General features: G+C 33.1%; 1 protein-coding gene across 3 annotated transcripts; it reads right to left on the bottom strand.

The window, feature by feature from the left end:
• Positions 1-4756: 4756 nt before the first annotated feature.
• On the bottom strand, positions 4757-14128 carry Acn (apoptotic chromatin condensation inducer acinus). Of its 3 annotated transcripts, none has more exons than XM_074170975.1 (7): positions 13967-14128; positions 12748-13795; positions 11067-11676; positions 9843-10014; positions 6066-6249; positions 5510-5628; positions 4757-5307 (listed from the first exon to the last, which is right to left on the bottom strand). In XM_074170975.1, the coding sequence occupies exons 2-7, from the start codon at positions 13793-13795 to the stop codon at positions 5194-5196; spliced, it is 2247 nt and encodes a 748-aa protein (XP_074027076.1). In that variant the 5' UTR covers positions 13967-14128; the 3' UTR covers positions 4757-5193. The 3 variants fall into 3 exon arrangements, with proteins under 3 accessions (XP_074027076.1, XP_074027078.1, XP_074027077.1); XM_074170977.1 differs by having other exon boundaries at positions 13474-13795; XM_074170976.1 differs by lacking the exon at positions 13967-14128 and having other exon boundaries at positions 12748-13393; positions 13474-13613.
• Between the last annotated feature and the right edge of the window lie 1794 nt (positions 14129-15922).

Raw genomic sequence — 15922 nt, 5'->3', positions numbered from 1 at the left:
GTCAAATGGATTTTTTTACCATTCTAATACAAATAAAATATAACCTTTAATCCTTCAAGACCACAGCAGACCCCTTTAAAAAAATACTGACTATTGATATGCATTTTAATAAAAACTAATACAAAAAAGCAAGAGATACACATGTTTAGTGTTAGGTAATAGAACAAATAAAATGTTTAATTCAAAAAGAAATTCTTACAATAGTTTTGCTCCGTTGTTTTATTAAAATATCCAAATGAATAACATAAGTAGGTACTTGAATAATATAATTATAATTAATAATAAAAACTAAATCTACTTGCTATAATGACAAAATTCTAAACAGTGACAATGTTGGTAAAACAACGTGGTCAATAATAAATCAATTTAATGGAAAGTCACAAGTCGTCCATAAAAATTCAGATATTTCTGCTGATACTTTTAATAGCTATTCAACTTCTGTAATTGATGAGCTGATTACAAAAATTACTGTCCCAGGTACTGATGGTGCAGATCTGATGAAGACTTCACTGAAAGATACATTTTTCTTGAAGCCAACTAATGAAACTGAAGTGCGAACTATAATTGCCTCATTGAAAAATTCAAATAGTTTAGATGCCTATAACATCAGTTCCGTTATAGTGAAGATGGCATGTGACGCTCTTAGTCAGCCTATAACACACCTAGCAAATATTTGCTTCTCATGCGGAATGTTTCCAGCGAACCTGAAATTATGTCGAGCAACACCAATCCTAAAAAAAGGGGATCCTAATGATTGCAATAACTATAGATTTATTACCATAACTCCCATTATATCAAAGATCATTGAAATTCTAGTCAAAAACAGACTTCTTGATTGAATGATGCTCAATATGGTTTCAGATCAATGAGGTCTACATCACAAGCGATGATGGATATTGTTCACACCATTGCCCATAATAAAGATTTGGGTATCAGCACTCGCTTACTTCTTTGCGATCTATCTAAAGCATGACATATTATTGAGAAAACTTGAAAAATATGGTATTAGATGCATAGCATATGACCTAATACATTCTTTTTTGACAGACAGGCTGCAATATATATTATATAACAATGTAAAATCTGATAATAAAATTGTTAAGCATGGAGTACCTCAGGGATCCGTACTTGGTCCCCTTTTATTTATTGTATACATAAATGATCTTCCTACATATATTGATACAGCAGATGTTTGTTTATATGCCGATAAGGCAACTTTTGTCATAAGTAACCAACGAGTGGGGAAACTAGATCAGTTGTCATGTGAAACACTGGCAAAATGCGAAACATACTTTAGCGCTAATGTTCTATGCTTGAACGCAAATAAGACTCAGGAAATAACCATTGCAAATAGATCCCAAATGTCTGACGATGACAAAGAGGTGTGTCTACTAGGATTCCACCTTGACAACAAATTAAATTGGAATGGACATACGCCATCATTATGTAAAAAGCTCTCAAGGTGTCGCTACGCATTGAGAGGACTAAGGAGTTCAGTTTTGAACGATGTGCTGAGAACTGCATATTTTGGCATGGCTCATTGCCACATAAACTATGGAATACTGATATGGGGTGCTTCCTCACATGCAAGTAAAGTATTCATTATCCAAAAAAAGATAATAGGAGATTTAGAAAAAGTTGATTCCAGAACCCATGCTAAACCAATCTTCATAAAATGGGTCATACTTACATTACCTTCCATGTATATACTAGAAGCAGTATTATTTGTACATAAAAATAAATATAATAGTCGCTCCAGCATTCACAATTATGATACAAAACACAAAGATTTAATCAGACTACCGAAGATGCATTATCAAAACACAGCCAAACAAACGGAGTTTCTTCCCATAAAAATATATAACACTTTGCCTAGTGAGTGGAAAGACCTTCATATCAAAGAATTGAAGTTCAAAGTAAAAAATTCACTTGTTAACCAAGGCTTCTATAAGATTGATGAGGTATTCAATTGTCAGTGGACCTAATATATGTGTGTATATATGTGTATTTATATTGTGAGTCATAACTATTGTGAGATTTTTTTATGTACTCTATGTATATTTTTTATATTTTCAGTATGATGTACCTAAGCAAATTTTGTTATTGCAGATATTTTCTAATTAAAAGAAATTGTAATTTGAGGGCAATAAAATTTCTTTCTTTCTTTATTAATGCTTGCAGTTGTGATCGTGAAAGGATTTCGATTCCAATTCAGAATTACCAATACATGGAAAGTACCTTTTCTAGCTTTTCATGCTCGTCGCACATAGGCTATCCCGTTATTTTCGAATTCTTGGGATACTTATGCTCCGGTTGCTCTCGTCTGGTGACTGGGTCGTGAGTAAGTCTAGGAAAATGTCATGAAAAATCCGTTCTCTAATTCAGAATTCTTTCAGTTTCTTTTTTGTCTTTATGGGCGCCACCCAGCTTGTTTTCTCTAAACTGGGAAATATAAAAAAACACTTTCACGGACTTTCGGAGAAGGCGGGTTTATTGCCACAATAAATATTAAATTGTATATTAATAATCAATATATAAAAAAATATCGGTACCCGGAGTAACGTTACCCTTGGCTTACACTTCAAAATTAACACTTATTTTCTTTCGAACGACCCCAAGGGTCACAATAATAGTACGTATATGTGGGAACTAAATATTTGTTAGGATTATCTTTTCTAATCCAGAGCTCGCCTTTTGCAAAATCAGGGAGGGAAGGTTAAATAATCCAGGAAGGGATATATGCTGGAATTCTAACGGTACACGGGGAAATTTCTCCTACGTCCTTGCACAATTTCCATATGAAATAAAAAATAGAGTCGGTCTGACCTTAGGATCCAACTGATTGAAGTCCAAGGTGAAAATTATTTATTCATCATTTCCTATCCAACTGCACCAATGAATTATTGTGATTAATAGTAATCTCCGTGTTACCAATTTCTATGTAAAAACGGCGTTATTGATATGATAAGGTATGGAGGCCTGACAGATCTACAAAAATAAGAATTGAATTTAACTTTTGATTCAACGATATAATTGTCAAAACGGATAAGGATGCAACCTACCTTCTTCCCAGAACAGCCTCCAAAATTCCTTTACATATCAACAGGTACAGGAATGTGATTTCGCTTCTTTTGATAAACCAACGAAAAATTTTGTACCAGCTAATCTTCTCGACTCCTTCGTTCTCGATCTCTTTACCGTTCTGTTAGTCGGGACATGCGCAAATTTGAATTCCAATATTTAAATCAATTAAATCTTTGAATTAGCATACGGTATGCAACCTTCCTTACCCTAGTAAATATGTTTATTCCAAAGATCTACCGCGTTACTTGTTGATTTAGTAAGGTCATTTCGATTCTCTCTGAGGGATCTATACCCAGGTTAACAAAATTATCCCAACGTTTCTGAAGTGTTCAAATTTTACGTTACAAGGCCTAGTCGCCGCCTTTAAGTAAATTTTATCACGTACCCCCTATGACTCAATGGCGTATCTCCAGTAATACTGTGACACTTTTCTTTATATTCTAGTAAAATTTTATATATCTAGAAAAAATATTTTATTTTTTTAATTTGAGTAGCTTATAATAATTGATTCTCATATTCATTTTCTTCTAATTGATTTATATATGTATCTTTTTTATGGCCTACATAGCATCCTTAAGCTCAATGCCTTAACCATAATATGTACTATGTAGAATTTTGTATTCATATTTGTAGTATACGCAATTTGTGGAATAAATAAATAAATAATACGTGTACCCCACTTTGAAAAACCCTTTAGAGGAACAAAAGGTTCAGAATTTTTTGCAACATAACATTAAGTGGTCCCAAGATGAGATCATCCACAGGGAGGAACACTGGTTTAGGAGAAAGTTCAAAGTAGCCGCATACATGTTTTACAAGGACGCGTTCAACCAAGCCTCCTAAACCGGTGAAGCCAAGAGATGGAAGAGGGGATAGATGAAAGCATATAGTCATCTCTCGGAGGAATAAGTCCAGTTATCACTCGAAGACGATTGTGGATACTAACAATTGAAACGTCGTTAAGTAACTTAGTTTGAAATCTCTCAATTTCTAATTTTTATTTCATTTTAATTTTTCAATTGTTTGCTTCATTTTTATTTTATTGTAATTTCTTGTTGAGGTTTTTTTTGATTAATATAATGCTTATTTTCAGCCATTCTTTTAAATTTTTATTTGTTATTTTAGAGATTTCAAATCATAAATTAGACAACTGAAGTCCGAACTGATGAAATTGATCAATCTATGTTGGCAAAAGTGCACAGCATCAAATGGCGCTCATTTAGATTGAATTGAATTTATATTCACTGAGATATTACAATTTAAAATAGACTCATAAATATGCCAAAACTTTTGTAACAACCTGATATTGATTATTATCTAGAAATATAGGTTGGTAAGTCGCCTAATCTTAAGTATGCTTTGGTGTTCAGAGAATTCATTCGTTGAAAATCAATAAATATTATCATAAGTTGATTATGTCATTAGGCAGTATTTTTAATTTGTCACAATACAGTGTTGTAGTTTATACAATGCCAATGGCATAAAAACTAAATAGTTTACGAACGTCGGCACTTTCTTTGTATGACCCATACAACATAAATAACGATTTTTGGATTGAAGTTTCCCAGTCTTTTATTTCTAGAATCAACCAACTATTTTATGCTACTCACCAATTGAAGCAACATCTTCTTTCACCGGTGCTCAATCCACAAAGTAGAAGAAACACAAACACTTTGGGATGTTTAGGTATTTATTACTCAACGTTCAATTTGGCTTTACAAATTTTCAACTCATTTCGGATAAGTTCGAACGATTTCATAAACTAACTACTGCAAATGTACACTAATTTCCCTGTCTCTAGCGGTTTGTCAAAATAATAAAAACAAACCACCATACCGTGTGCTCCGTGAAGAATATTCCACAGATGAATCCTCGTCGTTCAGCCGGAATTACGATGATATCCTATAACAATCGGGATTACTACAGGCACTCGGTCTCCATTCAGCACCATTCACTCAAAAAACAAAAAATAATGTTCTGTGAACTTAAAATATAAAAACAGGAAAGTGGAAGCGGAAAGAGGAGAGGTGAAAATACACACAGCCATTCGTTCGCCAACCACAAAAATTAAAAGAAGCCCTGAAAAATCTAAAAAAATTTAGGAAAATGTCAGCGTCTTCTAAATGGTGCTCTTCTGACATCTCTCATACGCCCTCGCGTTTCTTCTATTCGTCTCTTGTGTTGCTCCATGCGCACCAGCCGTTGCTGCTGCTTTGTTGCGATCTGCAATAAAAATGTATGTTTGAAATGATGGAGTTCACTCACGATTGAAAAGTGAACGAGTTGATTTACTTTATAATGGGGAACATCTAAAAATTTTTTTCTCAATACATCATCTAAATTTATATTCGGATCACCAGTTAATATTATAACGGTGGTTTGTAAGATCACTGAACTTGACTAGATAATTTTTTTTATTAATTACCTCTTGGGGAGTAAGGGGTTTCCAGTAGATACTAGGAGTTGCTTTTGTTTTGAGGAAGAGATCGTCCATCCGCTTCTGTGGGACTGGTTCTTCTACTTGTTTGTGCATTTTATTGATAACTGGAAAAAACAGTAGCAATTAGATTAAAAACACAAAATAAATCTTTAAAAAATTAATTCCAAACATAATTAAAATTTATGGAACTACAAGTGCAGAGAATAGATCATAAGTCACTTAACAAAAGTGAAGGTATTCAAAGTTGTATGGTTCGCTAGCCTACTTTAATGATGAATGTCAAGAAAATTAATTATGGTGCTATTTTCAAAAATTTGTGGTTTGAGTTTAGTTTGATTTATCCAATGAGTCATTGGAGATATCAACTCAGGATGTATAAACCTCTGAGAAAGTTAGCCACCGCGCCAGCGAAAAGTCAGAAAGAAATTGCAAAAATCCACGGCTTTGAAACTGGAAAAATAGTGACACTGAAAACTTCGGCCGCGAAAGTCTCAAAAATTTTCACATATGTATAATTTTCTCAACTCTAATATGTACTTACATTCAGGGGTGTAAGACCTGTGACTATGTTTTCTGACTCTCTCACGATCCCTGCTCTTGCTCCCACTCCTTGAACGCTTCCTGCGTGTATCCTCTTTGGTCTTATTCCATTCTCTGACTGGAGTGTGACGTTGCTTCTGTTCCCTTTCATGTTCGTTCTGCCTGTTGTCTACCTTCACTGGTTCCTAGTAAATCAGTCAGTCATATGACATCAACATATATCAAATAAATGTTGTATCAGAATTATCAAAAGAAATATTGATATAAAAAAGAAAAGAAAGAAAATAATTAAAGTCAATTGTTCAAAATATATTTTTTCATATAATTTTTGAACTTGATCAAGGAAGTAGTTGATTTAATTTTGGTAGGTAAGCTGCTAGTCAGTTTCATTAATACCATTTTATCAACCTGACCTCTAAGACACATTATGATTAAGGTATCCTTAGATTTGGAATTTTATAAAACTTTTGACAAAGGCAGACAAAAATAACAGAAGTTATTAACAATTATTTGAAAAAAAAAGTTTGATTATTTGCAAACAACTTAAAAATTATTGGGAAATATGAAAAATAAGTCTTATGAGCAGTAGGTTTACTAACGAGGCTTTCAAGCACTTTAATACACATTTATTTTTATATTTGAATATTCAAGAAACACTTTCATTGTGAGATTTTCACTAAACAGTTTTTCAAAAACGCAAACACGTGTTTCGCTATACAACAGTTTCCACAGGCTTCAGTAAAGACACACCTAAAGAAGCTATTATTTAGGGAAACACGTATTGCGTTTTTCTGAAACTGTTTAGAAAAAATCTCACAATAAAGTTTTACCTGAATACAATACAGATTTTCATCAAGTATCGGCCAATTCCATCATATATTTATATTTAAATACTGTTTAGAAAAGATCCATGCTAGAACAATGTTTTCATCAAAAACAAAAAGTAAATAAAGCGTCCCTTGATGAACCTCTATTCTTTCACCCACTCAACTACCCTTTCAGCCACTTATCGTTTATACACCCTATATGTATTGTTATAAACCATGCCCGAATGGAAATAACGCCGGCCGCCACTGGTAACCATAAACCGAACATGACATAACTAATAGCGTGGGAACGCCCAATGTTCCACGATGTTTGATGGCGATATTTAAACGTTAGCTGCGGGTATATCTGGACAGTCAAGTCAAGTGAAAGATACAGTGTGGTACGCGAAGTGATCTACTAAGGCTATAGATAATAATAGTTAAATTTTTAGTTGAAGTGTTTGTTGTATTTAAAGTGGAATAAAGTTTAGTTTGATTATTCGGTATAGTCAATTATTGGTGAACCTACTGGGTAGAAAACGTAACAGTATGTTTCGTGCCTTATACATCTTTCATTACCATTTCATATCATCTACTAACCCAAGGAAACATAAAGTCAACAACAGAAAATACACTATATTATATCATCTGATGAATAAGCATAAACTTTTACCATAAATGGTTCGTGATTATCAATAATGGATGTTGTTTTATTCATGAATATTATCCGTTAGTATTCTGAAATTTAAAAGTAGAAAAGTTTACAAAATTTGGGTTAGCTTGCATTTTTTCAAAGATACATACTTTTTTTAGTACTTTCTTATATCAATATAAAAATTTTTGGGTTATATACTTCAAAATGCATAATCAATTCAAATAAAAAAATCAGAATTATAAAAAAAAAGTGCTTTAAAACAACATATATTTTATGACATCTCTTTTTTGAATTGAAGGGGTTATATTTTTAGGAGTGATTAATTTTTGGGAAAGAAAGTTTTTGGCTTTCTACTACTACATCTTGATAAAAAAAAAGATGTGAGAATCTTCCAAAGAAAGGAAGGAAGTAATCAATTTGAAAATAAGTAACTCTACACATGGATGTGTAGATCATGCAAAGTAACTTTCAGACACAAACTGGAAGAAAGTCCTCCTGAAACAGCTACTTTCATATAAACATTGAATTACACAAAAGAAAAAAATTCTTTTGAAACAAATACTTTTATATGAACACTGAATTATACAGAAGATACTTTTGTCTACTCAGTTTGTATTCCAAACATTCGTTATGGAATAAAATTAGATATCATTCACAGGAGTTCTACTTTAAATGAAATTGCACTTAAATGGAACACTGTCATCCTCACTGGTAAACATCGATGTTTCGTCGTAAGACACTTGCCTTAAAGCTCTTCAGTACCAAATTGGATAACATTATAGAAAATACACACAATTCATTCATGAATTACGATTTTTAATGTCACGGAATAAGTTTGATCTACTTGTGTAGATGAAGATCCCCACATCTTTCTTTGTATCAAGATGGAGTAGTAGAAAGCCAAAAACTTTCTTTCCCAAAAATGATATTCCTGATTATGTATACAGTATTGATACTCATTTTTTCAAAATTTATTTTTAATTTGCTTTTTTCGTACTTGGTAGTAATGTTTTAGTTTTTAATTTTTGTTTGTTCCCTAACATGTAAGTTTAGAAAATAAATCGTTATTATTATCATTTAATTGAAAAAATATAGATGCTTAGGTTCTAAATAAGGTCAAAATTTAGGAACTTTTTGGATGGTAGTGTAACCTAACTTTTTCTTTCCTTCATTTTTTTCGCTGTGATGTAAATAATTTTTTTCTGTCTGATTTGAGTTATTGGACTATATTGGACAAGGCTTTCCTTTGGATAACATCAATTTTTTCCAAGTTGGTTACTCTGTTTATTTTTCATTAATGTCAGTTGATATATTGATAGTTCACGCCGTTAACTGCAGTAAATATTAAAAATACTGAATGAATAAATATAGTTTGGAAAACTAAAAAACACGCTTTTGAAGAACATCCAACTAAAGAATTGAAAATAATTTTTTTTTCAAATAAGCTTAAAACCATTAATATTTTTCGATTCCGGAGAGAGAGCCTGCAAAAAAAAGACTTTTTTCAAATGAAGAAATACATTTAAAGTGAGTTCGAATTATATCAAGGAGGTTACGTACAACGCCATCTGCCCGTAATAGATCAAGCAATAATGTTGATAATTCTGTCAAATACAGATCCCGAGCTTGAGAGTTACAAACAAACAAACATACATACAGGTGAAGCTAATAAAAGCCGTGTTGAAAACATATTTTTTTTCAAATGTTCGAGTTCGAATTATATCAAGGAAGTTACGTACAGCGCCATCTGCCTGCGAATAGATCAAGCAATAATGTCGATAATTCTGTCAAATACAGATCCTGATATGAAATGAAAAGGAGAGTTACAAACAAACATACATACACGTACAGGTGAAGCTAATATAAAGCGAGTAAAAAAAATACAATGAAAACAGCAAATAAAATAAAAAATGGGGGACACTAATATCATCTACATATGAAACTAATGACAAATACACAGAGTAACGAATTTAGAAAAAAATTAAGTGCTTTCGATTAATGCGTATTTTATATGATGGAATTGGCTGATACTTGATGAAAATCCATAACTAACGTATCCAAAAAAAAATTCATGACATTTTCGCTTAACAATTTTACAAAAATGCAACACGTGTTTCACCTCACAATGGCTTCTTCGGGCGTGTCTTTAATAACTAGTAAAGACACGCCTGAAGAAGCCACTGTATGGCAAAACATGTGTTGCATTTTTGTAAAACTGTTTAGTTAAAATCTCACAATGAAGTGTTGTTTGTTAATGTGTATGTTGTTATGGAAATTAAAGGACTGAGAGTATGAAAAAGAGGTTGAGATCACATACCCTGTTTTCTTTTTCAGGTAATTTCTCAGGTAGAACAGGAGCTACTTCAGCTGGAACTGGTTTCCTCGCCTTCTCCATATCTTCTGCTGTTGCGTAATCAATGACTAGTCGCTTTCCATTCCCTATGGGCCAGAAGATACCATGAAGGGCATTTCTGGTAGCCTCTGCCTCTCTAAAAAAAATCCAGTCATTTTAGAATCCACACTGGTATAAGGCAACGATTTCATTTACAAAATTGATAAAAAAATTACATGTGAGTTACATCTAAAAGGGTTCAATTTCATTATGCTGACCATTTTGCAGAATATTTTGAATAGTTTTCACCAATGGTACCTATGACTTGCTTGATGTTCCAGCTCCTCAAAATTCAAATCTGACCACTTTCAATCTCTATATCCTTAATTTTTGATAAATTCAAGAAAATACCAGTACAACTTTCTAATTCTCTATTATTGTTGTTTAGTTCTTTTTTACCCTGGGTTTTTTCATTTTTAGAAAGTATTAAGCTACTGGTACTATCCCAAATTACTGGAAAATAAGTTGTATCACACCCATCACCAAGTCAAGTAGTCCATTTATCATAAATAATTACATTAGATTGTTTCAAAAGTTCTGTCTGTTTAAATGTAATGTGTTTTTGTAGCTCCATATCTCAATAAATATTCATTCTACTGTGTCTGGGTACATACTGATTGGAACAGAATTTTATACTTTATACATTGATACTGTTAATTTTTTTCCAAATTTAAATTTTTCGCCTATTATCACCCTACTACCCTCACATTAACTTCCTTCTTGACATCTCTAAGGGCCAAGTAATATCATATGCTGATGACACAAACCTACTCATAACGGATGAAGATAGTACTGAACGTTTAAGGACAATGACATGAAAGTATATGCTAGTGAAACGACAAGTTGCTTAGAGTAACAATTGACTATAAACTGCCTTTTTATGCAAAGCCAAAACATGTACCTCTTGGTACCAGTACATGACAACAGGTTTTTGAATGCATTCGAAAGCTTGGAAATCGAAAAGTGTGGAATGAGTTCTATGAATAGCGACAAAGGTCCTATTTCAACCAGTCGTTTTCACTTTCAAAAGAAAAGGATGCTATATGAAATTATGTGTTTTATCTCGTATTTTGTTGATGACGCAAGAGCATTGTTTTATCTGTGCTTGTGCCATAAATTAACAAATTGATAAAAAAAAGATGCACTCACTCTTCAGATTCATACTGAACATAACATTTTGACTTGATCCGGTCCGTCCAAAATCCATCTTCACGAATCTTCCCCGTCCTCTCTAGTAGCTCTTTCAACTGCTTAACTGTGAAAGGTCTCACCAAGTTTGTTATGTACAATATGTCAGAGCGAGAGTTTTTCGCAGGGCTCGGCGGAGGTCTCATTTTACTGATAGTGTCATCTACAATGCTAATCTTTCTATTGAGAGCTATAATATTCTGATTAGTTTCAGATTTTTGTTCTTCCGTAGTTTCCTCAGAAACCTGCCTCTTGAATTTCTCGTCCTCGGATTTTTCTGTGGAAAGTTTCCTTTTGACTGTTTCACTCTCAGATTTGGTTTGCACTCTGGGTACTGAATCTAGTTTAACCTCAGATTCTTTGAGAAACTCAAGAGATGGACACACTATTTTGATGGCGTCTACATCAATCTTGAATGTTGTAGCTGACAAATTATTCAGCGAATCACTTTTGCCCCAAAGATGCCGGCGAGTTCTCTGAGCGCTTTTGTCGCCTTGGCTGTCTCTTGGTTGGGGGACGTGTCTGAGCAATTTTACTTTTCTAATGGGTGCAATAGGTTTGTTTAGTTTCTCTAAAAGAAAATGGAACATCAGACAGATTGAATATAATTAAAAGTTAAATATATTATTACAAAGTTTTTATCTGCATCAAAAAAGGTATGTAAGAAATAAGTTCATAATTTTCACTGAAAATTACAATTAATTATATTTCCATGAAAACAAAAAAGTTAAACTTTACTAATATCTACTGATAATAATAAAAACAGTCTCCAATCTATAACGAAGAACTTTTCCACATATATGAACGAGCTACAGGAAACAGCTATATTTCCATGCTGCCCTAAATTCCCATTTGAATATGTTCAAACTGATAATTCAGAAAATCAGTATTGAAATATCTATTCAATTTCATTAGATTCCACAATCAATCAACTGTGTTTGAGAGCATTAGTTGATATTTGAGGTGGAAATTACATTATTTGTACAAAAAAAGATTCTGTTGTGATAAAAACTGGACAGGATAAAAAAAGGATTGTCTACTATGATCTATTCCAAAGCAGGTCAGGCCCCAGGAAATTAATATTGTGATCTGTGTTAGATGTAATGATGGTTCTAATGACTCCTTCCTATCCTGTGAGAGTTGTACAGAAAAAATATTGTCTGTATGTAATGAAACAAAATGTCTAAACAAACTGTGTATGTTCTGCGAAACCAGTTGATACACAGGTATTGAATGCATTAAAAAAAGTTTCATTAGTAATATATCATTATTAATTTGATCACAAACTTTGGTCAAGTCACAAATATCACATAAATGTAGCAGTTTCATTTTTCAAAGTTGCGCGGAATATCTGTTACTAAATTTGTTTTGCCCGATCCCTTGCAAGTTGTTGAGCTACAAGGGATCAAGATTATTCATGTATTTGAAATAACTAGATGGTCTATTGAATTTCTTAATAGATAATTATCTCTCCCAAAAACAGTCGTCCGGCTTATATATACATAATAATTTTCTAGTTTCACTTCCTTGATGGAAAATGTCACTGCCTAGGTTTCTTAACAATATTCATATTTGGCGAAAAGACCCCACTATTAGTGGAGAAATTATTACTTAAACTTCAAAAAACACAAAAAAACCTCACCTTGTGTAGCTACCCTCTCTTCACTCTGACTACTCAATCTTCTCTTTTTCTCTACACTTTCCTCACTTGTTGAAGATTCCCTTCGTCTAATATTCTTTGAATCTTCTTCAGGTTTCTCATCAACAGAAGAATTTTTCTCGCCCCCTGCTTTTTCACCAGGTGTGAGACGTTTAAGAACAATTTTTTTTCGGGGTATATCTTTGATGTTTTCATCCTGATTAAATTTTTTTGAATCGTCGTTTTCTTGTGTGCTTTTTGGTAAAGATCTGCGAAGAATTATTCGTTTCTTTTCTCCAGTTGATTTCCTATCATTATCATCCGACTGGCTCCTAACTAGAGCATCTGATTTAGATGCGTTATGTTTTATTTCAGGAGTAGTTGATCTTTCTCCGCAACTGATCGATTCATTTATGTTGTTGCTGCTTTGAGTTCCTTCATTAGGAATTTCACTCGAAACATCACCATCTTGAACATATGCACTTTCAAAGTTTGCTTGGGTTGAACTTTCACTTCCTTGTTCGTTCACTATTTCCCTAGCAATGTTTCCATCATTTGGTTCTGGATTCTCGTGTGTATTTTCTTGCGCAGTTCCACTGGAGTTCTCTATACTTTCATCATTATCTTTAGGGGGTGACTGGATTGACCCCTGAACATTGTCATTTTCAATTTCAGGTTTGCTACTCCGTGACTGTTCAACTTTTTTGTTACTTTTACCTTTAGACTTACCTTTAATATCCTTCTCTTCTTCATTGTCACCATCCTGTTGACATTTAAGATCCTTTTCATTTTCTTCCTTATTATCACTTACTGAATTATTAATTTCATTTGAAACATTTTCTGGATCAGTTGATGTGTTCTGTACGATTTCACTTCCTTGATCAGGATTATTGCACTCAGTACTTTGTTCATTATTTTCATTTACAGGTTTACTATCAAATCTAGAAAGTCTTTTGATAGATTGTCCATTGCTGTCGCCCATGGATGAATCAAGAGGATCTTCCTTTTCACTAGCAGATTTTCTAGAATTCCTAGATCCTTTGCGACGCATCTGAAACATCGAATAACCAATAAAATTCATTTACCAGTCGAAAAAAACGGTGCAATCAACTAATAGAACCAAAAAAGCCCAAAGGACGCCATATTTCATTTCAGTAAAAAAGCATTATTGAATAATGAGGGCCAATAGTTGTTTTGAATAAAAATAATTTGAAAAACTTACTGTTGAGTGCAGAAATGTGGTACTTTTATTACATAAAAGAAACTAGTCGGAAAACGGATTGAAAAACCACTTTTATAAAGCCACAACCTAAAATATAATAATAATTCCCTTTATAACTTTGCTGATGGAATTTGACATTTGACATAATCAATTTTTCATTGATCTTCTTCTTAATTTTCGCATACTGGCCCGGGTTATTATTTAAGGAGGATTGTTCCCCAATTGCGCCTGAACAGGAAGCATCGGCCAATAAAGAAGAGAGACAGAAGAGGATTGCCAAATGTAATCATTTTCGAATGACATTTGTAGCTGCATATGGCGGGTACTGCCATGTGATTGGTCGAATTAATTGTTCACAGATACTGAATCGTTGTAAAAAATAAACAATAAGTGATGAATATATTGGAGTTTTATTCTATCACTAAACCGTTCAAGTTCTTCAAGAGGTAGAATAAACTTGAAGCTGATCATTTGGTGATCGAATTCAAGTCAAGGTGCTAAAAATAATGGTTTCGTGTTTCGTTTACATGAAACTCCAGTAATATTCATTACTATACTTAAGGTTCCAAATAGTCCATCAACCATGTAACGTTGCAGAATCATCTCAACTTCAACTAGATAAATTCTCTCGAGAAAAATATCTGGTTGAGGTTGGGATTGAACTTTCGACCTCCCGGTCATGATGTAAGATCTATTAACTTATTTATTTGATACTGTTGTTAATTATGCCCTAAAGAAAATAACTCTGTCCGCCACTGGTAGCCGTAAACCAATCGCTAAAAGTGCGCGAATGTACGAGGTTCGCTGCCGCTCTAGATAATGCTAGAATATTGCTACCAATTTTGATGGAATTTTGGCGAAATTTTCTAGCGCATTCGATTACGATATATAAACGCTAGCCACGAGTATATCGACACAGAACAGTGGAAGTAACAGTGCGGTACGAGAAGTGATAGACATTCGAATAATAGTTGAAGATTTAATTGAAGGGTTTGTTGTATTTAAAGTGAAAGAAAGTTAAGTTGATTATTCAGTGCAGTCAATTATTGGTCAACCTTCAAGGAAAAACGTAACAATACGAAACTTAGAGACAGGAATTATGCTGTTATTAAAAATGAATTGAAATGTTTAAGTGTAAATTGAAATAACAACTTTTGATAATGAGAAAATATGAACATTCAAATTATTATAATTTGATGATCATCATTGAACTGAAAAAAAACTTTGATGTTTTGGAAAATATATGAAGTGTTTTAAATTCAATTAATTGATAACTCCTAAACCATTCAAAAGTGGATTATTCTTTCCACTGGATTGCACTCAACATGCAGATAAACCGCGTTGAAATCAATCAAATTCCAGGCACCTAGGTATTTGGGTCGGATCTTGCTTGCACTAATGAGAGGTAATACCTCATCGAAACCGGTCTGTAGACGATCTATCTGAATAATTTCAGCATGGTCCTGTTGCTGCATAAACGAGAATCATCTGCAAGACTAACCTCTGTGAGATATCTTGCATAAATATCTGTCGAATATATTTGAAATTTCATTTCAAAATATTTATTTTCTAGTAACTATATGAAACTATCAAACTCACATTGAAAATAAAGCTAATACTTGGTTTCTAACAAATAATTTGAAATTAAATACCAATAAGACACAACGTCTTGAATTCTCTACTGTAGGCCCCTCAAATGATAGTGTGAAATTGCTTGGCATAACATTTGACAATACTTTATCTTGGCATCAACATACAAATCAGCTTAGGAGCAAGTTATCCAGCACTATCTATGTTCTACGACAACTTCAAAAAATTACCAGCTTCGATATATTAAAAATTACTTATTATTCGCTTTTTCATTCTCACATTGGTTATGGGATTGTTCTTTGGGAAAACTCACCTGGTTCTCTCAATATCTTTGGGTTACAAAAGCGAGCCATTCGAATATTGGCA

The sequence above is a fragment of the Leptinotarsa decemlineata genome, unplaced genomic scaffold, assembly GCF_025532065.1.
Source record: "Leptinotarsa decemlineata unplaced genomic scaffold, Ldec_3_MD MMD2_tig00000008_RagTag_RagTag, whole genome shotgun sequence".
Lineage (NCBI taxonomy): Eukaryota > Metazoa > Arthropoda > Insecta > Coleoptera > Chrysomelidae > Leptinotarsa > Leptinotarsa decemlineata.
This window is presented reverse-complemented; position numbering and strand designations above follow the sequence as displayed.